General features: G+C 48.4%; 7 protein-coding genes across 7 annotated transcripts; 3 read left to right on the top strand and 4 right to left on the bottom strand.

Moving 5' to 3' along the window:
* Positions 1 to 1421: 1421 nt before the first annotated feature.
* On the top strand, positions 1422 to 5647 carry I303_105311 (uncharacterized protein; the record flags this gene model as incomplete). Its single annotated transcript, XM_065969132.1, has 6 exons — positions 1422 to 2872; positions 2933 to 3070; positions 3128 to 3267; positions 3349 to 5082; positions 5174 to 5260; positions 5397 to 5647. 6 exons carry the CDS (start codon positions 1422 to 1424, stop codon positions 5645 to 5647), a joined length of 3801 nt encoding a protein of 1266 aa, XP_065825204.1.
* Positions 5648 to 6003: 356 nt separating this feature from the next.
* I303_105312 (uncharacterized protein) lies at positions 6004 to 9327 on the bottom strand (the record flags this gene model as incomplete). The annotated part of the gene is made up of 5 exons (XM_065969133.1): positions 6004 to 6135; positions 6223 to 6693; positions 6781 to 7952; positions 8047 to 8232; positions 8298 to 9327. 5 exons carry the CDS (start codon positions 9325 to 9327, stop codon positions 6004 to 6006), a joined length of 2991 nt encoding a protein of 996 aa, XP_065825205.1.
* Positions 9328 to 9614: 287 nt separating this feature from the next.
* On the top strand, positions 9615 to 10805 carry I303_105313 (uncharacterized protein; the record flags this gene model as incomplete). The annotated part of the gene is made up of 8 exons (XM_018408533.1): positions 9615 to 9700; positions 9773 to 9815; positions 9871 to 9933; positions 10003 to 10092; positions 10191 to 10343; positions 10444 to 10533; positions 10598 to 10688; positions 10759 to 10805. 8 exons carry the CDS (start codon positions 9615 to 9617, stop codon positions 10803 to 10805), a joined length of 663 nt encoding a protein of 220 aa, XP_018262224.1.
* Positions 10806 to 11138: 333 nt separating this feature from the next.
* On the bottom strand, positions 11139 to 11943 carry I303_105314 (mitochondrial import inner membrane translocase subunit TIM10; the record flags this gene model as incomplete). Its single annotated transcript, XM_018408532.2, has 5 exons — positions 11139 to 11213; positions 11437 to 11566; positions 11679 to 11697; positions 11770 to 11829; positions 11919 to 11943. 5 exons carry the CDS (start codon positions 11941 to 11943, stop codon positions 11139 to 11141), a joined length of 309 nt encoding a protein of 102 aa, XP_018262223.2.
* A 378-nt stretch (positions 11944 to 12321) lies between these two features.
* Positions 12322 to 13859, bottom strand: I303_105315 (uncharacterized protein; the record flags this gene model as incomplete). The annotated part of the gene is made up of 4 exons (XM_018408531.1): positions 12322 to 12418; positions 12500 to 13428; positions 13499 to 13584; positions 13646 to 13859. The coding sequence occupies 4 exons, from the start codon at positions 13857 to 13859 to the stop codon at positions 12322 to 12324; spliced, it is 1326 nt and encodes a 441-aa protein (XP_018262222.1).
* A 516-nt stretch (positions 13860 to 14375) lies between these two features.
* On the top strand, positions 14376 to 17396 carry I303_105316 (uncharacterized protein; the record flags this gene model as incomplete). The annotated part of the gene is made up of 4 exons (XM_018408530.2): positions 14376 to 15033; positions 15098 to 15366; positions 15438 to 16574; positions 16680 to 17396. The coding sequence occupies 4 exons, from the start codon at positions 14376 to 14378 to the stop codon at positions 17394 to 17396; spliced, it is 2781 nt and encodes a 926-aa protein (XP_018262221.2).
* Positions 17397 to 17772: 376 nt separating this feature from the next.
* I303_105317 (lysophospholipase NTE1) lies at positions 17773 to 24224 on the bottom strand (the record flags this gene model as incomplete). Its single annotated transcript, XM_065969134.1, has 23 exons — positions 17773 to 17943; positions 18058 to 18130; positions 18210 to 18272; positions 18355 to 18511; positions 18615 to 18679; positions 18741 to 18819; positions 18880 to 18909; positions 19068 to 19566; positions 19620 to 19720; positions 19778 to 19832; positions 19884 to 19958; positions 20010 to 20046; positions 20102 to 20258; positions 20333 to 20641; positions 20699 to 20741; positions 20865 to 20914; positions 20964 to 21085; positions 21141 to 21202; positions 21269 to 21478; positions 21548 to 22722; positions 22775 to 23540; positions 23605 to 24022; positions 24088 to 24224. 23 exons carry the CDS (start codon positions 24222 to 24224, stop codon positions 17773 to 17775), a joined length of 4854 nt encoding a protein of 1617 aa, XP_065825206.1.
* Positions 24225 to 24445: the final 221 nt, after the last annotated feature.

The raw sequence follows: 24445 nt of genomic DNA on the forward strand, positions 1-24445 counted from the left end.
GATAATCAAATGCACAAAAGCACGCACCAAAAATCATACGCCACGATGAAACTCCACTCTGCTGATTGACGAGATAATCCTATCGGATGAGCATAAATCAGTGAAACGACCATGAGACCATGACCCTGAAGGAAGAGAGAACATGTCACTTGGCACATATCAGGAAATAGATCGACATCTCGCACCTTTAGCGCGTTTTAGTGGTTTACTCTTTCGTGGGACTTGACCATGGGTGATTTACTGTACCTGACTGACTGACCGACTGATTGCATGTACGGTATTTGGCTTGACTACCTTCGTATGGTCTATGGTCGGACTCAAAGATTATGGAACGATGCATAAGTAGATGGCAATTGATCCGCAAGCAGGGGCGATCTATCCAAAATGGATATCATAGCTTCCATACCACGCCCTTCTCGCCAGACCCATCGACGCGACTTCAGTTCAAAAATCCACAACATACTCCTATCTGGTCTCTGATTGTAGACGCGATGCTTTGAAGGATGTATATGGCATGAGTTTACATGAGCAAGCATCGACAACTCGTGTCATGCAACAATTACGGACTGATTCCGAGATCAATGTCCAGAGGCTTTTAAGCCTGTTAGACCACGCCTCGAAGATCACATTTCGCTGTCCCATCGCACGGTCCTTGGATCCCTGCGGATCAGCGGGACCTCATAGATATACAGAAGCTTGTCATCTGTCACAATCAGAATGGCTGTCCGATCCGATCTCAGCGTTCACGATACTTGTCTCACGGCTCCCAGCTCTCATGAATTGACATAACATGACATGTCTCGATATGATACTACGTTGCAGCTTTGATTTTGAGGGGATGAAACGCGACTTCTTTCTCTCCACTGGATCTTCGGTTCGACTTTTGGAACAGGGTCTGATCAAGAGTGAGGGTAGAACTAGCTACAACCCTGACATGAAAACCAACGGGGATCGCCGCTTCATTTCGAACACCCCTAGCTTAAATGGACTACTGGAATAGAGATCGGGTTGAGTTGTTTTTGCGGTCGCGAAAATCGCTCGCTCGGATGTCGGGTTATGACGATCCTTGAAGATAAGAGTGGAGGCTGGAGGAGAACATTATTTCGGTGCTCGTGAGTATGAGTGATATTTGCGAGACTCATCAAGGGATTCCTAAATGACAAGAGTGTTGTTCTTCTATCTATCTCGTGGACCTGACATTCGCCGCTGATCATCCGGTGAGAGCAAAGCTAATTTCGCGCTTCCGAAAAGCGTGCAACGAGCTGACTAAGGCAATTCAAAATATATAACCCATCATCAATCCCCTCTTCAAGAGCTCATGCTCATATTCTAAACTCATCTTTACCAGTTCGCCAGTTTGCCACTTCGATAAACCTGACTTTGACTGACTGAGAAGAAAGTACATCAACCTCACGATCACGATGTCAACACTACCTATATCCTTGCCGACAATCACGCTGTTGATCTCAAACATGCACTGTACCTCATGCTGCGAGACGATCGACCAACTTCTCTCCGCTATCCCCTCCATCAAGTCAATCTCCACCAACCTCTTGCTACACACCGTCACTTTCTCAGTCGATCCCAGCTCTTCTGCATCTTCGTCAGGTAGACCAAAGACAGTCGGTAGAGTGTTGGAGGAGGTACTCAAGGTCTTAAGGGTCGAAGGCGGATTCATTATTACAGATCAATCCGCCAACGGACACTCCCTAGCCTCTTCCTCCTCGTCTTCTGCATTCTCTCCTATCAGACGCACCCGCGATGAGATGTTAGAAGAGGATGAATATGGATTGATAGGTCGGTTGTTCTTCTCTGAAGCTAGGAAGATACGGAAGCAGAAGAAAAGCCTGGAAGAGAGGAGGAAGAAGCATTTGGAACATTGTAAGACTTGTCAAGATGAGTTGGCAGGAAAGGCGGAAGGACGAGCCAACTCCCAAGAGTCCGAAACTTCAGAGAGGCAAACCTCATCAGAGTTGAAGAACAAAGCAGCTGGTGTACACACTGTTCCAAAGCAGGAAGAAGGAATAGTCAAAACTACCTTATCGATCGGAGGAATGACCTGCGCATCATGCGTTAACTCGATCACATCCTCACTCAAGTCCGATCCAGCGATCTTAGAGGTCAACATCAATTTGCTTGGATCGTCCGGAGTAATCACGCACAAGTCAGCTCTATCTCATGAGAATCTGGTCGAATCAATAGAAGATATCGGCTTCGAAGCTACGATAGTCAAGTCTGAAATCCAAACTCCCATAGCGGAAGAACAGGAACCCACTTTCAAATCGACCTTCTCGATTGAGGGCATGACCTGTTCCTCTTGTTCACAAGCTATAACACGTGCTCTACAAGATCATAAGGGTATAGTATCTATCAATATCGATGTACTCAACAACTCCGGGACCGTCGTCCATACACCCGAGATCACCATCGAGGAGATCAAGGAAATCGTAGAAGAGATAGGATATGACGCTGAATTGTCATCGTCAATACCTCTTGAGCCTTCAACCGGTATGAAGGGGAAGTCGAAAGAATCAGGGCCACTTCCGAGGACAGTGCGACTCAAGATTGACGGAATGTTCTGCCACGATTGCGTTCGCAAGATCAACTCGTACTTAGATACCTTACCCGTTGAAACTTATACACCTATCACACTGCATCAACCAGTGACTATTATTTCGTATATTCCACACGAACCCCTGACGATCCGCGACTTGGTCGATGGTATTGGCGGAGTAGCCCCTGAATTCGAAGTGGAAGTGGTCAAAACTCAAAGTCTGAATGAGAAGTCTCAAAAGATCCAAAAGAGGGAAGTCAAGATCTTGGCCAGCCATTGTGCTGTGGCAATCATATTCGCTATTCCCACTTTCATCATGTAAGTGATCCTGGAAATACCTCATCCAGCTTCATATCAGCTGACAATTGAGTTGAATAGTGCGATTGTATCGATGATCCTCTTACCCTCGTCCAACGCTTTCAAGATGCACATGATGAAGCCTGTCTGGGGAGCGGCGAATCTAGGCACCGTCATCCTGTGGCCTCTTGCGACTGTTGTCCAATTTGGTGTAGGAAGGTGAGTCCTTTGCTTTACAGTTGTCCATCAAGGTTGATCCTGATACTTTGGATCCAGACTATTCTATAAGCGGACTTTTGCCTCTATGTGGCCCCATCTTCGCCGACTCATTCCGAGTGCCTTCAAGAGCGAGACTATGCGTCGACTTCCGGCTAGACCGCTGAGTTGGAAAACCTTGATCAGCTTTGGTAGTATGGGTCAGCATCTTCCTCCTTCTCCTCGGATCCGGATGTGCCATTCCATACGGTTTTGACTAACAGCATTTCTCCGTACGCCAGATTTACTCGTAGTGCTTTCGACAAGTGTGTCATACTTCGCCTCTCTCGCCATGCTCATCCTCGATGTCCGGTCGTCCCCTCATAGCGAAAGCGTCGGAACATATTTCGACAGCTGCGTGTTCCTCATCATGTTCATCCTCCTCGGTCGGACCCTCGAAGCATTTGCGAAAAGCCGGACGACCGACGCAATCAGTCTGCTAGGAAAGATGAGGCCAGATACCGCCTTGCTGGTCGAGACCTCTGCAGAATCAGGCTCGGACGACACACATGGAACCATCGAGAGGAAAGATAGTCAAGATACTCAAGCTGTCTCGCTATCCCCATCCGACCCAGCTCGAGGGACTGATCAAAATTTCACTCGCAAGATCCCGGTGGAGCATCTAGAGATCGGAGATCTCATCCTCCTTCCTCCAGGCTCCCTTCCGCCCACGGACGGAATAATCGCCTCGGGTCATACGACATTCGACGAGTCCTCCCTCACTGGCGAATCACGGCCAATCACCAAAGATATCGACGATCAAGTATTCACCGGTACCGTCAACTTGACTTCGGCAATCACGATGCGCGTCACAGGGTTGGAAGAAGATACGATGATTGAAAAGATCATTCGAGCCGTATCTGACGCTTCCTCCAAGAAAGCCAACCTCGAATTAATCGCTGAGAAATTGACGGGGTACTTTGTACCTATCATCGTCTATTTCTCGTTGTTGGTCTTACTCATCTGGCTGAGTCTAGCTTTGACTGGATCAGTGGGATCAGAGACAGAAGCGTCAAAGGGCGGAGGAAGAGTTTTCTTTGCGTTGGAATTTGCGATTGCTACGCTGGTAGTTGCCTGTCCGTGCGGAATAGGATTAGCGATCCCCTGTGCGAATTCCGTGGGGAACGGTCTGATGGCGAAGAAAGGTATACTTAGTTCAGGCGGCGGTCAGGCGTTCTTAGCTGCTACGAAGATTTCCAAGGTTGTCTTCGATAAAACGGGGACTCTTACTTTGGGTAAATGCGTGGTCATTGATGAACATTGGACTACGCAGAGCGACAACGCCGATAGGAACATGATGGTGAGAACAGCGGTTAGAGAAGTGGAGAAAGGAAGTACCCATCCCTTGGCTGTTGGATTGGTAGAATACCTTGACAAGCAACTCAAGCACGAGAACGAGAAGAAGAACGAAAAGAATGATGCCAGTCCAGCGCCGCTTGTCGAAGTGACTGAGACTCAAGAAATAGCCGGAAGAGGCTTGAAAGCTACAGTCGAAGTCAATCAACAGATAGTCAATCTTCTTATTGGGAATGTCGCCCATTTGTCGGATCATGAGGTCGCTTTGGATGTGGATCAACAAGCCAAGGTGGACGAATGGTCAAGTCAAGGAAAATCAGTCATCCTGATCGCTTCTTCCTTTGCCACTCCTTCCCTTGAAGCTGCACCAGAAGAACAAGCTAAACAAGCTCAAGTCCAGACGTATACGCTCTCTGCGATTTACTCATTATCTGATCCACCAAGAGAAGAGTCTATACCCCTGATCAAGTCTCTCAAGGAAAGGGGAATCCAAGTATCCATGCTGAGCGGGGACAACACCTCGACGGCGCAAGCTGTAGGTCAAATGATTGGCTTAGACCCACAAGAGATCAGAGGAGGGGTCGGTCCGGAGGGCAAAGCGGATGTAATCAGGGAGATGCAGCTTGAGTTGAAGCACAAAGACGGAGAAGCGCAAAAAGGATTAGTGATGTTTGTCGGAGGTGAGTTGCCTGTCGTCGATCTCGCGCATTTCAGCCGACTGACCAAGAGATTGGAGCTGACTACTCCATGTTTTTTTTGGTCTACCTACAGACGGGCTGAACGATTCAGTCGCTTTGGCCGCGGCCGACGTAAGCTGCGCTATGGGCCATGGATCTCAAGCTACATTAGCTAGTGCCGGTGAGTCATATCTCATATTCCCCAAGATACCTTCCTTCTCCATCCTTGCATTGATCTGATTTGATCTGATTATGAATACGAATGCTGATTTCCCTCTGTTTGTTGATGATGCGATTCCTCTTCCTGTTGGACTCAGATTTCGTCCTTCTCTCATCTACTCTTACCTCGATCCCCACCTTGATTGGCATATCCCGAAAGATCATCCGGAGACAGAAAATCAACTTACTTTGGGCGTTACTATTCAACGTCGTCTGTCTACCGTTCGCGGCGGGTGTTTTCTACGCTGCCAATCATATTCGACTGACGCCCGTCTGGAGTGCTGTGCTCATGGCTCTGAGCTCTTTGAGTGTGGTAGGAAGTAGTTTGGCGATGCGATGGGGTCTGTGATTTCTTTAGTCGGACTCAAATAGAATGCAGTAAAGTAGACCAGATTAGACTAGATTAGACCAGATTGGAATAGGTTGCAAATGCCTACATTCGGATCATGCGCCATGGGCCATACCTTGCGATTGCAATGCAGATGTCACAAAACCAGCAAACGCAACATGTATGAGACGCTGTCCTATGCATAATAGGTGCATTGATTATCCCTCTAAGCGACTATCAACAAATCGCCGCATTGCTCTCACTTGCAAGCTATCATGAAAAAAACTACAGTAATGTACAGACCAAGATGAAAGGAAGCAGGTGGGCTATGGATTTCGTTGAACGTGTGCTCAAATTGAAGCTGAGTCGAGGCAGGTCTACGTCTGCAATTTGGCATTCAATCTCCTCAATTCTTGCGGCGTGAACCTCAGTATGACAGACATGACCCTGATCAAATTCGGCCTCATCTCTTTATGTTCCAAGAACTGCAAAATGACATTGCGCAAGTACTATCAATCCCACCCATATTAGCGCACATGCTACGTGGCCTCCTCACACTAGCTGGAATCACCAATAATGGGTGGAAATGGACTCACTTCTAGGTTGACTTCTTCTTCATCCTGCTTTTTGACATCTCCCTGGCCCGTACCCGTTGGCGTATTTGTGCCTGTACCTGCAGCGGACCCAGCGGAAGCTGAAGCTGAGGCTGAGATAGGTGTCCCAGGAACAGTCGCAGGTCTGTTGTTTGCGGTTGTATTTGTAGATTCCATGCTCAAACGCCTGGAACTGGTGCCCGGACTTTCCATTGCTCCTGGGGGCAAAGCGGGACTGGGAGAAGATACACTTGATCGAGCCGGTACTGGTACGGGCGTTCCTGACCAATATCCAACACCTGGATTCCGTTGTCGTTCCATCAGCTGGACCGACGATTGCAACTTCCTCATTTCCTCTCGGAGGGTTTTGTTGGTGCTTTTCAGCTGGGTGATATGCGATTTTGAATCGTCGAGTTGGGATTGAAGAGTATGTATTTGGGTGTTCAGGGACGATACTTCGTCTTTTGCTGAGCGCTAATTTGCCCAGAAACATATAAGCGTTGAGCACAGATGACCCACACGCCGATTGGCAGTCGCAAGAACAAATTTACACAGACTTACCTCAGCATCAAGGGCAGTCTGTATATCACCTTTACCATCTTCGATCTTACTTTTCAGCCTGAACAATTCCTTTTCGAGGGCTTTTACCTTCTCCTCCGAGTTCTCAATCCTCAATTCCCTCTCTTTCAGTCCTCTCAGTGAATCGTTGAAGTCCATGTCTTTCTCTTGTATCGTTCTCCGCAGCTTCTCCAGCTCTCGCAGACGTTCCTGTAATTTCAAAGACCATTCTTCTTCGATCTCATTCCGCTCATCTTCGAGCGACTTTATCTTATACCGCAGATCGGATAACTTGCTCTCCGATTTCGACTCCGCTTCCGCTAACAGTTTCTTGACGTCGACCGAGTCTTTGTTGAACGAGTTCCGTCGACTGCCCGCTGGAGATGCTGAGGGACTACCAGTCTGAAGACCATCAGGTAATAATCCAACTCCATTCTTACCTCTACCCCTATTGTTGTTGCTTTCCCTCATCGAATCCTCTAACAATGCACACCTCTCATTGGACTCCCTTAGTTGGAACTCTAATTCTTTTGTGCGGGTCGAAAGACTCTCCATTTCCGATCGGGCAAGTTCAGCTTCCGCGACTTTAGCTTGATACTCCTCAAACGTCTTCTGTTTATTCACATTCAACTCCTTCACGATCGCTTCTAGTCCATTCACTTTGGTAGTCCGTTCCGAGAGCGTCTTCGCATGAGAGGCTTTTGTAGTAATCATCTCTAGTTCCCATGCGGCTTTCTTGGTGGATAGATCTTTCTCAAAACGCTCCTTCTGCGCCGCAGATTCCCTCTCGAATGATTTTCGTAATTGTGTGACTTCTCTTTCTTTTTCACCCTTGATCCTCTCGACTTCTTCCGAAGCTCTGGCTCGTTCTGCTCGCTCTTCCGCACGATCCTTCTCAATCTCCTCCTTCTCCTTCTCCACTTTGACAAGTTTTAGTCTGACTGTTTTCAAAAGTGATATCGCCTTTGTGCGTTTCTCCTCCTCTTCTTTGGCCTGAGTGTGAGCTTTCGACAGATCTGCTTTCACCTGAGTCAAAGTCGTATTGTCTGTCGAAGCTGTTTCCGCCTTTTCTTGCGCTTCAGTCAGCTCGCTGCGCAGCTTCGTTATCAGGTCTGCTTGAGATGTACCCTCCAATCGATGTGTATCGCGTAATTCCTCCATGCGGGAGTCTTGCACTGCGACGCGGGGTCAGCAATGCGATCAGGATGTGGGATCCATATCATTAGCAGATAGGAGGTGGGGGAGAAGATATTTCCAAGTGATACTCACGTGTAAGCTTGTCCTGGAGCCTTTTCATCTCAGCAGTGATCATATCGACTTTACTCGTGACCATCCTTATCCACCCTTCCATCGCCTCATGATCTGCTATACCTCCTTCTAGGGGTGTGAGCTCTTTCAGCACTTGATTGGCTTTGTGAGACTGGGTGAGCAAAGTAGTAAATCGTTGTGATAGATCTGCAGCAATCTCGAGTCAACTCCTGCGATAATTCACAAAGAGAGCATGCTCCAAGTAGACTCACCTTCATACCGCCTTTCAGAATCAGCGAGCTTCTTGATCTCTTCCCCGGAAAGCTCAATGACAGGTTTCTCGACCCCGATCCCGATCCCGGTCTCACCGTCCGGTCCATCGTCTTTAGCGGCATCACCATTTCTGGTAATTTGAATCTCCACTTTCTCATTGTCTGCACCGATGACATCCATTCCTAGACCGACCACATCCTCCTTATTCTCCGTGTCGGGCGTCGCTACTTGTAGCCCCAATTTCGGTACTTCCTGATCCGCACTGGGTCCTAGCAATGGAGATGCGCCTAACGGATCCGCGAATCCGGTGGAAGGCGTCGTGAGGGTCTCAGCTGCGGAAAGTGTAGGTGAGGGTGGAAGAGGGTATGTTGCTGGATCTGAGGGGTCGGGCGGAGGAAGAGGTATTGTTGTGTCTGCAGAAGCATCCGAGGCTAAGGCTAATTTGGATCCTCTTCTACCGGCTGGTGACTTCGGTATTGGCGTTGCAGCTCGGGAAGAAGGGTCGGAGCCTAATGTGAAGGTCGAAGTGGGTAATAGCTTGGGATTGGGCGATGAAGATCTAGGCGTCGAGGGTCCTGCTGAAGGTGATGAAGGTGTAGCTGTAGGAGTGTTGATATTTTTCAGCTCTTGCTGAGGAGTTGACGAAGGTCTGGGTAAGTCTTGAGATTGTCGGCCAAAATGAAAGCTCTTTCGTAGACCAGATAAGGCGTTCTCAGCTAGATGAGCGGTAGATCCAACGTAACTTCCCGCAGCGTTCGCAGCTGAAGCCCCGGTCGATTTGGTCGGCGATACATTCTCGGTCGATGTGGACAATGGCGACGAGGGAGCTATGGGTGACTTTGAGACTGAGGGAGATCCTGTTCTCCTCGGTGTATCTTTCGGCGATGATGGCGCTGGATTGGTATTTGCATTTGTATTTGCATTTGGGTTCGCGTTTACGCTGAGGGCTCTAGCTTGGAGGGAAGATCCGGTCGCTTCGAGCGTTTTGACAGCTGCGTTCAGCCTGTCTTGGAGTGAAGAGCCGAACATGCTGCGCACCCCAGCCGCTCAGTACTGACGTGTTGCGAACTTGTATGAACGAGGAGAAGCAGCAGGGCATGAATGTTGTTGAAGTGAATACACGAATACACGCAGCGTGTCATGGGCTGTTCCTATGTCATTCAAGTTTATGCTTGTTGGCGGGGAAAGCCGAGCGCCGGTGACCAGGTTAAACATCAACAACCATATAGGTATTGTCTCTCTCTCTATCTACTTCGTGCATCCCTTTCCACCTCACGACCGAGAACTCAAGCGCAACAAATTGGGGAGACGGAACGATGGGCTACTTCCAGAATGCTATGATCAAGATGGGCATGGCTCAGCCCGGTCCGAAAATAACAGCTCAAGATAGAGCTATTCTCGAGTAAGTGTTTTGGTTTCATAGACGGCTTCTTTCTGGCTGCCAATGCTCAGCTGATGAGTTTATCCCTTCTAGCTTGAAATTGCAGCGCGATAAGATGAAGCAATATCAAAAGAGGGTAAGCCAACCCAACTTTGGATGCAAGAGACTAGACGGGCTGATGTCGAGTGCAGTTACAAGTAGTGCTTAATCGAGAGCAGGAAATAGCTAAAGAAGCGTTGAAGACTGGTAACAAGGTATGTTTATCATAACTCACAGGACAATATGACGGTTTGAACTTACTAATCATCCTTCGATCTCAGTAGAGTCGAGCCTTGACTGCCCTGCGGCAGAAGAAATATCAAGAACAGCTTCTAGCAAAGACCGACGCTCAGCTAATGACTTTACAAGAACTAGTGAGTCACCCTTTTACCCCTTCTGGATCAGAATCAGAATCTGCAATGATAGTCGTGGCTGTGAGTGTAGCTGATGCATAATGACTTTGTGATCGCAGGTCAGCACCATCGAGTTCACCCAAATACAGAATACAGTCATGCACGGTCTAGAGATGGGTGCGGACGTGCTGAAACAATTACATGCGGAGATGTCCTTGGAGAAAGTGGAGAAGTTAATGGATCAAACGAGAGAAGGCGTCGAGTATCAACGGGTGAGCATTCCTCGCACTTGATCAATGGACTCACAAATACACCTTACATGGCAAATCGGCGGCAACGAGACTGACCATGCGGGCCTTTTGGGATTTATAGGAAATCGACGAAGCGTTGATGTCTCAGATGTCACCCGAAGAGGAGGAAGCTGTCCAAGCGGAATTAGAACAACTTCAACGAGAAGCCCTGGTAAACTTTCCCCCTTCAACATCATCCATAACATCGGGATATGCTGATATATTGGATTATATAGCCAGCTATACCGTCTGTACCGGATCAACAGCCTGTCTCATTACCCGACGTCCCAGTGCAGGAGCCAACGACTGCGCAAACAGCTACGCAAGGTGAGCCGGAGTCATCAAGGGGATTGCAGATGGATACACCGACGCTGACTATCCTGGTGAATCTTCACAGAACGACGAAGCGAACGCAAAGAAGAAAGAGTCGCAATGGCTGCTTGATTTCGTGTCTACGAAACAAGCGAGATCTGACGGACAATCCGCCATCGCCAAGTGCGCTGATTGCGATCGTGCGACCAAAGCTGGCGATAGCGGCGAGGTGCAGTCAGACCTACATAGCCTGCACTATTCCTTCACTTATGAAGTGCCAGCTCCGATCTTTTTCCCTTATTGGTCTCGTTATGATTCGCTCGCTCTCCGTTTATTTTTGTCATGGAAAATCAGTAAACCGGCAGATGAGAGAATGTTGTACCGTATAGTTCTGGAGAGGTTGTATATCTTGCATATGATATGGTTTTATAATGATACATTATATGATCACTTGAATTTCGCGGTTTATCGACCGAAAGATCCAGTAGCTTGAGCTGCACTTCCCATAGCTGACATCCTCTCGCCGACCTTTTTGTTGACCTGTAACAGATCGTCATGTTGAAGTATCAGCTGCCATTCCTTGTCGTCCATACTGCCCATCGCAGATGATTGTATCCTCGTGCTTGCATCTAAATGCCGACTCCCGATCTCCGACCTTTACCATTCTCACTCGTCCACCCTCTTCCTCTTTGTCCAACAGCGTTCTTATCATCCGACACTTGACAAAGTATGACCCTTGTGTGAGTGTAGAAATAAGACTCACCTCGAAGAATTTAGCGGTACATCGATCTATACAAACACTCTCCCCTTTCAACAAATCACCTTCGACGTATCGGTGATTATTGGGGTTTTGCGAGATACATTTGGTATGACATGAATTGACCAGGCGGTTGCTACATGGCGACAATGAGATTGATGTTCATTAGCATGACCGGTGAGCTCTGGATGCTATGCGCTGGATAGGCCGATGTGAAGTCGATATGCTATCAGGAAAAGCAAGCTCACAAGACATCGGTTATCATATCTGGAACGACACGATCAGCTACCGAATCCATTCCTCCTCGCACTTCCCGAAGATCAGTGATGGGCGACTCACCAAGCTCCGCTACTGCCATTTCGATCTTAGCAGGATCGACTGACCCTTCCACCGATCGGTCTGTCCATGGAGAAAAACCTTCTCGTCAATATCACATCGGATGCAGAGAAATATGAGAAGAGGAAGAAACAAGATTTGACGGTACGCACTTCCACCACCAAATAAAAACGACATTCTGGAAAAAATTGGCTTTCCGATTTCTTGAAGAATTAGTACGAGCTGTAGGAGTCGATTCGGACAGAGTATGGGGTGGAAGAATAGCTATGTATGATACAATGTAACGCAGAATAGAGATGGACGAAAGATGAGTTCGGAAGAAAGTCATAGACGTCGACTTTTTGTATGGGCGGAATCAAATTAAGTGGAGGTGGTCTAAGCGTGGCACTTGACCTGGTAGTGGTAGTATAATTGAGATTCATACTGTACACTCATAAAAAGCTTGATGATATGGTATCGCTACAATTAATACGACAGCTTCACATGCTACAAAGTGATGATAGGTATCTCGTCTCCGAACAACCACTCTTGAAAATGAAAAGAACATTCATTGACTCAGTCGTCCTCCCGGATCACGCCCATCGCAACACAGACCCGCCACGCCGCCAAATTAGCCGCAGCCTGCTTCGTCGTCCTCGTAGCCTCCGCAGTCCTGCAATGTACCCTTATCAGCTACCATGTTGCACTGTCGAAAGAGACAACCCAGAAAAAAAATAGCTTCTGAGGTACATACCATTCCTGTCCTTCTTCGTCGATCGCACAACATTCGACAGTCCAAAGCTGGACTTGTGGTCTACCGACGAATCCCGAGGATTCTGTATACTTCGGTAGATTCGGTTCGACGAATCGGTTGTGCAGTACGGATTTACCTCCTTGAGCTTTAATATCCTCTTCTTTCCAATGCAGGGGGACCACGAAAGGCGCCTCGGTGCTTTTATTACTTTCTCTGTTAATTCGTTTATCCTCCACCTTCAGGTTTTCGAGAGCGAAATAAGCTATTGGGGTCAAAACTTTCTCCAGCCATTCGAACAGGTAGTCGTACGCTTCTGCTCGGGTTCTTTGGGGCCGAATTGTCTCGGAGGTCGGTGCGTTGCTCGATGATGCCGAAGACCCGACGACAGTGTCGTCCTCCTTATCATCATGGGGAGGGATCACATGATCGGAGGATGGTCCGAGATCGTCGCAGACATCAGCATTATCAACTTCAGTGATTCTTGTTGTTTGTGCAAAGAGGCGATTAAGGCTGATCGCAAGTTCGTCAGTCTCGCTGAGCTGAGGATTAATGTCCGTGTCGGAGGAAGAAGGGGAGTTTTGTTCGGCATCGAAGTATTCTTCATCGCTCGAAGTCTCATCCACCTCTTCTGGTGAGGTAGCTGAAGAGGAATCATCGATATCACCTCCAACGAATTCCACGGACGATGACGAGCTGATCTGAGAAGCGGATGGATGGTTTGATGATGGTGTGGTATCATCACCATCTTTGTGATTCAGATAGGAGTAGTATACTCCAGCGATGTAAGCCTCGAAGACCGATGCAGCCACTTTCTCGTTTTTCTTGACGGCGTGTCGCGCGGGTGGAGCGCATCTGATACGGTCGGGCATACCATATTGCCTTGCGATCTGAGCCAAGGTAGAATTCGCCACAAGCTTGTCCCGCATAATCTAAGTACACTCGCAACATCAGCAACTCCCATATCGCAAAGTATACACTGGGATATGCATAACGACTTACTGCTGCGCTGCCTTGTCGGAAGTTTGGGAATAGCTCATGAGCCAAAGTGACAGCGACAGCTTCCAACAGTGCATCGCCCACATGTTCTGTTTCAAGTGCACACGTCAGCTGCCAGGGCAAAGCCCCATCTTCGTGCAGCTGACTTACCTAATTTTTCGTAATTGCAGACAGCCTGCCCGTCAGTGAGGAACATGGAGGTACTATAGCTTCGCGGGGTGTTGAAGAAGCCTGGGTGAGTGAACACCATTTCTTCTATCTTGGGATCAGTAATTGGTGGAAGGGGAGGTAAGTCCAGAGGGGGCAAAGGAGGGAGAACGAAGACTTGAAGACAGTGATCGTATTTTTGAACTGATCTTGGCATTGTCAATATGATATCTCTCAAGGTTATGTCAGTATAGAATGAGTTTAGTCAGTACGAGTTAGTCTATGTGATCCCAAGATGATTTCACTTCAAGATGTGGGAGTGTATATGGTGTTTGCGAGGATGTGTGAACAAGAAGAAGGAGGAAAGAAGCAGGAATGATAAAGATGAAAGAAGGAAGGATCTGTGAATCTGCATGGACCTGGTTAGCGGGCATATGGAGGGATAAATCGGGTATGACCGGACTGATACTGGATACGACTGACGTGGCATTTGCTCACATGGTGGAAGTTGCCGCTTTCGGGTGGCGTAAGATTGTAATTATTCAACCGGTCCAAGTGGTCCTCAAGTTTTTGCTCACGCGATACGACCAACTACTGCTAACTTCATATATAACAACCTCGACTGCCTCAGACATCGTGACCAAGCATATTCGCTATCTTCCCCATGTTATAGATCCAGAGGGGGGCTAGAGGTGTTCCTGGGGTGGTCATAGAAATATTACAGACAGGCGGTATGCCCCTCTCTTCATCGTCATTTTCGTTCTCGTCATCATTGCACATGTCCAAAAATACCCCTCCTCCTTTGAAGAACCGATCGTCTTCGTCAAACAGCTCAAAATCCATCAACATGGCCATCCCAAGCAATCTTATGGTCTCTAATGACCCATCAAACTCAGCCGGTCCATCCCGATCCAGCTCTTTAGCCGGCCGCAAACGACCCCGAGAAAGCGAAGGAGACGGCAAGACCCGCACACCATCAAGGCGGACCAAATCTACCGGTGATGCAAGAACCACCAATCCGAAAGATCGAGAAGCATTCAACTTCCAGAGAGGGTTGATATCTGTCTTTGTGCCCAAGGCGCTGCAAGAGTCCAAACAGGGAAATCTTTCGCATTATAACGATTTATTAGCACATTTCTCACCGTCACCTACCAACCCTTCACCAGCTTTACCGTCTCTTTTACCCCTACTTCGAGCTATATCAGCGCATGTCTCATTACTCTCCCCGGACATCCACTCTCCTCTGGTGACGGCGATTATCAACCTCCCATGGGCGACCGGAGACGAGAAGTTCGTCAAGACCTTCGTAGGATGGGCCGCTGTATTGGTCAGTGCTCAGCCAGGGTGGGCGAAAGAAGTCGTAGGCATGGCGGTGAAAGGTCTCACATGGCGTGAGTGATTTCGATTTCGATTGTCATGTTGTAAGTCTGCATGTCTGATCGACTCTGTCTGCAGAACCGCCTTACACGATGTCAACGGCTGCACCGATCTCACGGAGAATCTTTCATGCACGACATCATTTACTGCTTTCTCACCTTATCTCCCTTGTACCGACTCTACCCAATGTTCTACAACCTCTCCTCATACGGAACTTTCCTCACAAGCGAGAACCGGAGATCTCCCAGACTACCTGGATACGGAATTGCTGCGAGTTGATAGGATACTGTCCGGAATTAGGCGGTAGGATGTGGGGTGAGATAGTCGACAGGATGCTGAGGATCGATGTATGTGATGTTTCGCCATTGGACGTAGCTGGCTATATCTCTTTCAGGTTTGACTGACGTGTCTCTCGTAGGTCGAGATCACTAATAGCATCGAAGACGATGACGAGGATTCCGATGCTGAATCGGACGATGAAGATGATCTGCCAACAGCCAACTTTGCTCAGCTATCTTCTTCAGCGTCTTCCCTAGATCCCTTAGACTTATTGATATCCCAACAGCTGCCTCGACCGCGTACAACATCGCCGTCGCCTGACATTGGAGTAGATGACGACGCATCGGACGGTGATCCGGATCCAGACGAGCTTTCCTCGCAGGACGGCGGCGATTCAGAGGATGAGGAGGCCTCCAACGCCGCCAAAGTAGCAGAAGCGAAGGCGAAGAAGCGAGCCAACGTCAAAGCTATGAGAGAGAAACTGGATGGAATGCTCGTTCACTTCTTCGAACACCTTGAAGAATACATGGGTGCGAAGTCCAGTCATATGCCTGCCGCAGAAATGGCTGCTCAGAACATCGCTGGCAGTTCTGGAGCTTCAACACCCACCTCTGAATATCCGCTTCCCAGCTCTTCGACCATCGCTTCTTTGCTGGTCAAACGGTCTACCCCGACACCTGCGCAATCTCTCGCTCATTTCCAAACGCTCCTGAATCTATTTTCTCGCCAAATTCTCCCTACGTCCGCTACACAGCACATCCCATTCTTATTGTTCCTCACCGCCTCTTTCTCCTCCGCGCATACCGACCTATTCTTAGGCTTGCTAGTCTCTCAAGCCTTATACGCTCAGACGACGACCGCTCCGCATACTTCCCAACCGGTGTCGATGAATCAGCGAATAGCAGCTACAGTGTACATTGGATCGGCAGTCTGCAGAGCGCGATTCGTGTCGGACGATCAAGCTAGAACTGTCTTGACTTATCTCTTAGCATATATAGATGGAAAGTTGCATCAATCCAGAATGGCAAACAAGAGAGAGACCATAGATGAACTACCGCTTTTCTATGCGGTATGTCAAGCTGTCATGCTCATCTTCTGTTTCAGATGGAGGGCTTTCACCCTGTCCGCTTCGAAAGAACACGACAATATCCTGGGAGATCTAGAGTTGGAGGGGGATGAATCGATAGATGGTGATGAGGGCGGGAACGATAATAAGTGGATTGGTGATTTGGATATCCTCCAAAGAGCTATAACGAGCGAATTGAATCCTTTACTCGTGAGTTTCAGCTGTTTCAGCTACTATCAGCCATCAGGATATCAGCATCATGTGAAACCAACTCGCCGATGGAGACGCTAATACGAGAGAACGAAAACGCTGTAGGGATGCAATCCGACAATCGTTTCTACTTTTGCCAAAGTAGCTCATCATACCAACTTCCTGTACTGTTTCTCCATAATCGAAGCCAACCAACAATCATCCCACCCACCCCGATCAAATTCCGCTCAAAATCTCAACACCAACGCTCATGCTCATGCCAGCACAAGCAATGGCAATACCGGTGCCCATGGCAACGGCAATGCTCACAATGGGCAGAAAATCAACTCGAGGAGCAATTCGTCTTTGGTTGGGTCGCAGACCTTACCTAGACAAGCCAGACAGATGAACGTCGAAGCTGGCTTAGACTCTTATTTCCCTTTCGATCCATACGATCTTCCGAAATCAAAACGATTCGTCGAGCGATTATATAGGACCTGGTCCGAAGTAGCTATAGATGCTCAGAACGACGACGAATCAGATTCAGAGTCCGATTCGGATTCGGAAGATGGCGAAGAGGAAAAAGATGATGATGATGATGACATGAGTGATGATTCAAGTTTGGAGGATCACCTGGCTATAAACAAAGAAAGGGGAAAGAGTGGAAGTATGAGTATGAAAATACCGCTCAAGATGAAAATTGGGAGTTATGGTGAACATCGGCGCAACAGGTTATTGCCTGATAAAGATAATGGGCTGAGTAGTAGTTTGGAAGGAATGAGCATTAGTCCGAATCTCAGGAGTAGTAGTGCGGGGGTTAATATTGGAGTCTTCAGTAAATAAGCCTCCATCCTTCCATTCCCTTCATCTATATTCGGGCTAACGTCCTGCCTACTCCTTCTTTTCCACGACCTTGTAACCTGTCCATTGTCCATTGTATATCTCTGGTATGCTGATACACATCAATCCATTTCATGTCATTACATTAATTTGCGTTCGTAGCATTATCGGTATCGTAAATGATGGATATATGTTGTACTGTGCTTGTGCTGTAAAGTTACTCATGCAACGATTGAGCAATTTATACTCACGCCCAAAATCGGAATTCTATATCGACATGCGCCTACCCGCCGTATAGGTTCAATCAGCAAATAGCTTCCCCAGGTGACTTGACTGGAACAAGGGGGGAGAAGCGGAAATGAATGTCAGTTGAACAAGCTCACCTTAATCTGTTTCCTCGCTGAATCGCCTTTGATCCCTTGGAAGTATCTACCAGCCCATTAGGTAATTTGCCTTCATCTTTCCATTTCTTCAGCGTTTCTCGACCCGCTTTTAGACCTATAGCTAAAACTTCAGAGAACCTCTTGAATCCTCCGAGGGTATCGAATTGCTATTCCACGCGTAAAAAACATCGTCAACATCTAGCACTCATCATTAAGACCAAGAGCCGCAGAAACGAGAAACGTAAAAAAGGGTTATTCAATGCAGGAAAGTCATGACCCACTTGCACAGGCATAGCAACGTATAAACACCCAGGAGCATTCTTAACATCTTCCAAGGTCTTTACGCTCGACACGCTATCACACCAAGGATATCAGATTAGCCATCTCCTCTCACCTGAATACGGTGGGAGGCAGATGTACGATGACGACTTACTATGTCAATCTCGAAGACACTTCGGTCATGGATAATACTTTTCTCTCGTAGAACGGATTGAACCTATTCCAAACATATCCAAAATATTAGCTTTTCCGATCTGCCAAGCGACGTAGCTTGCAGAATGGTCGAGGTCTGAACTTACCGGTTGATGAATATCCACCAGCCAGAAACGGAATCCCCATAATTCCTTGGGTTCGTATCATCTATACTGCCCACATCTACCACTATGACATCGCGTATACCGTTCGAGCGCAATGGTCCGATCGGGGTATTATCTATGTATCCTCCGTCGACCAGTACTGGGAAATTGAAATATACCGTTATTTAGCAGAGATCAATGATTGCCAAAGATTTGCGAGGGCCCGATAGAGATAGGTCCTGCAGGCGATGGGCAAAACTCACAGTTCCCGTTATCAGAAAGAGGCGGCAGTAGACCCGCTAGAGTCATTGAAGCTCTGACATATCGCCTTTCGTGCGAGGCAGACACGTCAGCTCGCATGATCGGAAGATTACTATGAGTTGACTCACCAAGCATACCCTGTCCGATGTATGTCCATTCTCGAATGTGTGATATTCGTCGAGTTTGCAAAGAACGGTATCCACATATCTACGTCGAGGGAAGGGTGGTCAGCTGGTAAGTCTCGTCGGCACGTATTCTTTAGCTGACCTTCAATGTGAGTATTGTAAAATGCCTTGTCTGTAACGGTCTCTATCAGCTATGTCAACCTTACGAGTCTCATCAAGCTGATCACTTACATATACCTCGATCTATGTCACCCTTCTTCGTAAGCAGAATCCCATAGGAGAGAACGCATGGACAAGGAGGAAAAGCGGGGAATTGAGCGAAAGACTCACTGAACTCATGCCCTGTCGTGTACGCCACAAAAGGATACGTAACATCGCTCAGAATCCTCAACATCGACCCCATCCTTCCTGCAAACTGCTTCGTCCTTCCCGTGGTCTCCAGCAAATCAGTCTCTTTCGCATACAATCCACCGACGAACGAGCCTATCGAGCATCCTCCAATCGCGTCGATCGGTATCCCGAACTCCTCGAGGGCTTGTAACATCCCTATGTGGGATATACCCCTCGCACCCCCTCCACCAAGGACAAGACCGATTTGTTTCCCGCATAATCGACGGGCTATACGGGCGAAATCATTCATATGTGCCGGTCTCCGCGGTCGAGCGATCGGTCTCAAGCCTCGATACTTCCGTATTCGGCCTTCGACTCGCTCTCGTAAATGCTTGAAAGCTGCTACGGCTGCTGCGTCGTGGATTGTTGGAATAGCCTTGTGCGGCGTGACTACCCCTGGGAGTTCGACATGATGGTGCGCATGAACCCACGGTCGATTCTAGAAGACAGATTAGGGATTGCAATGACCAGCTAAATTACAGCAACACTCACAACTAGCCAAGGACGGGTCGAACCGGGCGCCACAGCTCTTTCGTCGTGTAGCAAAATTAACTCCTTTCTAGCAGTAGTCTTCGTAGCAAGTAGTAATTTCTCTATACGATCGAACGTATAAGCGATTGATGCTCGGTGTCACCTGATTATCAACTCACCATATTCCCCAAGAGATGGATCATCGCCCATGGTCAGGACAAGTACTAAATCCGCCTACTCTCGCGTATCAGCTGTTCTCTTCCGAAAATTCAACAGCTGACATACCTGTCTGATACAAGTCAAAGTCCATTGACTCGCTGGCGGTGAGTCCGCTACATATAGCACTGATCGGAAATGTTGCTATATCCCAATGTGAGCTTCCGATCTTTGCCTTTTTCCTATACGACTGACCTCTTGATCGGCAAGCCATCCAGCAACTTTCAGTTTTCTGCACGCTCAAAGTGTCAGATGCCAACCAGCCAGGTTTGGCAAGGGAAACTTACCCGATCCTGGAGAACGCATGTCTGCCTAGATGTCGCATGACAGTCCCTTGATCAAGGTACGAAGTTGAAGCTCCCAGTTCCTCGAGGGAAGTTTTCAGCTTCCCGGCAAAGTGCGCTACAGGTACATTGCGATTAGAGCCCAATATACAGACCGTCTCTGCAATTCCCATCATATCAGCTGCTTCTGCTCATGCGCAACTAAAAAATGCGTAAGATTGGGGCAGGACTCACTCAGGTTGACATCGGTACTGGGCACGTTTACCGGAGAATGGCCAACAGAAAGCTGTTCGCCCATAGCTTTCCGTACTCGACCCGCTATGAGTCTCATAAATTGCACGGTGGTAGCTGGATGCTTGATACTGATGGCGTCGAAAAGCGCGGCGGGGATCCTGACTAGCTCGGAATCTCGAATAGCAGTGACAGTATCAGATCGGTTGACAGCTGTGATCACGTCAAGTTCGCCAATCGAATCATTTTGGCCGTACTCGTGTAAAACTTGCATGGAACCGTCTTTCTCCTGGAATGATCGAAGTCGCCCATCTGCAAGGGAATGATCAGTGATATGCTGAAATACATCAATCACAAAAGAAGACTTACTGATGACAATGTAAAAGTCGGTAGCTTTGTCGCCTTTCTCGTACTGCATTTAAAATCGTTAGACCCGACCTGACACATATATTTAGCACTCGTGGCTTACCAATACCTATCAAGGATCTTCAGCTGAGGCTTTGTTCGATGATCAGCATCAGAAAGAACTACTCACCTGACCAGCTCCGAGTTGCTGCCAGTCCAGTCCAGCATCGATGTGTAAGACTACCGGCGGGCGTCAGCTGAGAGAAGAACGATGTTGTTACCAGCTCACCTAGAGGCGAGAGGAGCGACAAAAGTCGCTTGGCCAGAGTGAGGAGCACAATGGGTCTTCGCTCGATGATCTTCTCTAATGTATGGTGCGGTAAGAAGCCAACGAAACAATCCGTCTTCGCTCTAAAACGTCGTCAGCCGAACAAACTCTCCTTGACCTCACAATGAGCTTCCTCACGTGATATTGACATAAGAGTCAGTGCTGCATAACGAAGACAAGTATCCCGCTATTCCTCCAGGCTATGCGCAGGTAGTCCTCTATGGATTAGCATTGTTGTAGACCTTGACAGGCACAGACACGCTCACCTTCACGGTGTATAACGTTTCTTCACTTTGACCATTGCCGAATGGAGAAGAGTACCCATTGTTATGGCTGCTATCCAAGCCTAACGCAGCGCCAAAAGGTCGTCCGCTCACGTTCGCGAAAGTCGATGGCGGGGGACTGGCACTAGAAGGGTTGATTGCAGGAGACGATCGGGGCGTCTCTACGCCGGCAGTATGGACAGGCAAAGATGTCTTTCAAGGGTCACAATCCATCAGCATCGCCTGCATCTTACGAGAACACTAGAATGGGCCATTACTCACCTCCAAAAATCCATCGATGACATAATACATCCCCGGACTTCTTTCCCCCTCTTTGACTAATACACTGCCCTTTTTGAAAAACAGGATATCCACGTTGCCTTCTAGATCCTTCAATATCTTCTTATCTCCCAGAGCCATACCGAATTGCGAGTCATGCATACTTGCTGAGATACTACTAGCGTCTCCATCATCGACTTTGGCTTTCAACGCAGCTTCTCTGAGCATCCCACCTATGACTCCTTCATGCGTTGACTCCGCCATAAGATCGAGGACATTCCCAAACGGCATTTTACTGGATCCTCCGGGCCTACCATTGGGTGGAAACATGGGAGAATTTGGTGTCGATAAGGCTGACACGGACGGTGCCATTGAGTTCCTGCCTATTGAATCGATGTTGCTTTCTGTAGGTTGCGCCAACCCGATCGAACGGGCTATACTCATCAAGACAGCTTCTTTCAAGTCGAAGGCTTCGTCTTGCGGTGTACCATTCTCGGTCGAGGGGGAGACCGATACTCCGTTGTGGTGCGCAAGGTCTACTGAAGATTGCGAAAAACGTCCGAGCCAAGTGTCCATACGAGGTAGACCTGGGGTCTGAACCGAAGGTCTATAATATGCTCCGCCTTTCTCGTCTGGCACGTTACGTTGAGCCATCGCTAGATCACCAGCGGCAACCTGCTTTCGGAATGCAGAAGTGCGGCGGACAAATTCCGTGCCATGTCGAGCAGCTGTCTCGGGGCTGAAGACCGCGGGGGTAGGTGGATCAATCGTCGTCTCTTGATCTGGTGATTTTTCGATCGGTGAGGCTACTTGCACGTTTCCATCAATCTTACTGAGAGCTTGTAAGCCTGCAGTGGCTAGTGTTGATGGTTTAGTTGAGGGTGTCGAGGGTATCTGGTGGGGAGTGGTCGAGGGAAGCGAAGGGGCTTTCACGGTTGGACTGGCGGGAACATAGTTGAAGTAATCTTTGCTGGATACTCTGCCGCTTGGGGAAGAACCAATAGATGAGAAATTGTTCCGGGTCTTGTCATTCGCTTGAGCTTCAGGTTGGAATCTATTTCGCAGAGCTTGCATACCGCCTCCAGTATAGAAGGATCGGGGCAGGGGATGCGACACCATTGAGTTGAGTGAAGATTCGGATCTCAATATCTCCTTTGTCAAGCCAAGGTATTTGTGTGCTACTCTGATGGTGAGCTACAGTCAGGCAATCCACCTATGATATTAGCTCACCAGTCATGAATGTCACTCGGCTGAATCTCTCAAGCACAACCTGGACAACAGTCCCACTTGCTTTCGGGAATTTTCTGGTCAACTTCCTAAAAGCCGACGCCGGAATAACTGCTAAGGTGGTGTCCACCGTAGCGCGAGCGATCGTACCTTTCAACGCGTTCGCACCCGTGTCCTCTCGCTTTGGGACGGACTTGTGTGGCTGAGGCGAGTCTCGAAAGGACGAAGCAGCAGAAGCGAACGGTCTTGGCTGGGGACGAATTTTAGGTGAGGGATGCAAAGAGCTTGTCGTGGAGCGACCTCCAAGCGGTGAAGGGGACGTTGTAGCGGGCAACGACAAGGACGGGTCGCTCTCATCTTCATTTTGTCGGATGGTCAGATCCTCGGTGTCTAAGGAGGATGAACGCTGTCTTCCGAGTCTAGCCGTCTGAGGTATAACAGAATCCGGACTGGTCGCTCGTTTATTTAGGACGTCGTGGTCCAGCTGACTGACATCTGAGTTCGCCCTGGACTTGTTTCTTGGCGGCACCAAGGTGTCGTCTCGAGCTATGTCGTGATCTTGATTTACAACTTCTTCGCCTTCTTCCTCGTTAGGTGGCGTCCACGAGAGCTTGACATCTTCGGTGAATAGAGATAGGATGGAGAACAGGGAAGAAAGCGTGCCGCCGGTCGATACCTCGTTCAAAAGGTGATAGCCGTTGAAGCCATTGCCACCATGATGAAGATCCGGGGATGATGGCGTGGATGTACCGGTAGTGTCAGGTGCAAACTATTGCATTCAGTCATTTACACGCTTGCGAAGAACAAACACTGTTATAGGAAATTGGCCTTACCACTTGGACTTTCCCTTCCACTACACACCAGAAATCGCCATTGATGATATCCAAAGTATCTCCCGCAGCAAGTCTTCTAGTCTGCAGATGTCTGCTCAGCTCATGAAAGACCGGCTTTTCCAAGTATCCGAATATCCTGATCGCTGACAGGAAATCATCTAGGTAATTGTGGAACGAGCCGGATCTGCTTCGTTTATCGTTCAAACCTATCCCAGGAGTATCCAGAGGGAGCAAGTCATTCGTCAAAGACGGCGGGGATGGTGGCGGTAACGCAGGTTCCTTGAGCTTGGTATACCTGGTCAAATATCGATATCTGACCAGGAAGAATAGACCGAGCAATGCTCCGGCGAATAGGGCTAGAAAGTGTGGAAAGCCGAGAGAGATGGTCAGACTGTAATGCAGGATCCTGACTATAGCGCTGCAAAAGGAAGAAGAACATAATCAGCTAGATTAATCAGATTCGCGTGAATGGGATCGTTTTACCTGGGTAGACCGATAGTCAAAACACCGACAACATTCCTGACGCCTTGCAGGACATATAGGATCGCGTAGATCACCGCTATCGCCAAGGCGATCAGAGGATTGCCATTGGCGTCCGGCGGAGTAGGGACACTGGACATAGTTCCAGCTGCCTGACGTTGACTCCAGAACGATGCTGATGTTTCTTCTAGCCGGAACAAGGAGGGACGGAGCGGATAACAGCCTGAACGTTTTCGCTGATATCATTTCCAGTTGATCGCCTACTTGATTTTTACGTGACCAGTTACCGAACCGAAACACGTGGTTGACCATGTTCCCACATTACGATACTTTCGGGAAGTGCGGGGTATGAGTGATTGTG

This window comes from Kwoniella dejecticola, chromosome 6, assembly GCF_000512565.2.
Source record: "Kwoniella dejecticola CBS 10117 chromosome 6, complete sequence".
Lineage (NCBI taxonomy): Eukaryota > Fungi > Basidiomycota > Tremellomycetes > Tremellales > Cryptococcaceae > Kwoniella > Kwoniella dejecticola.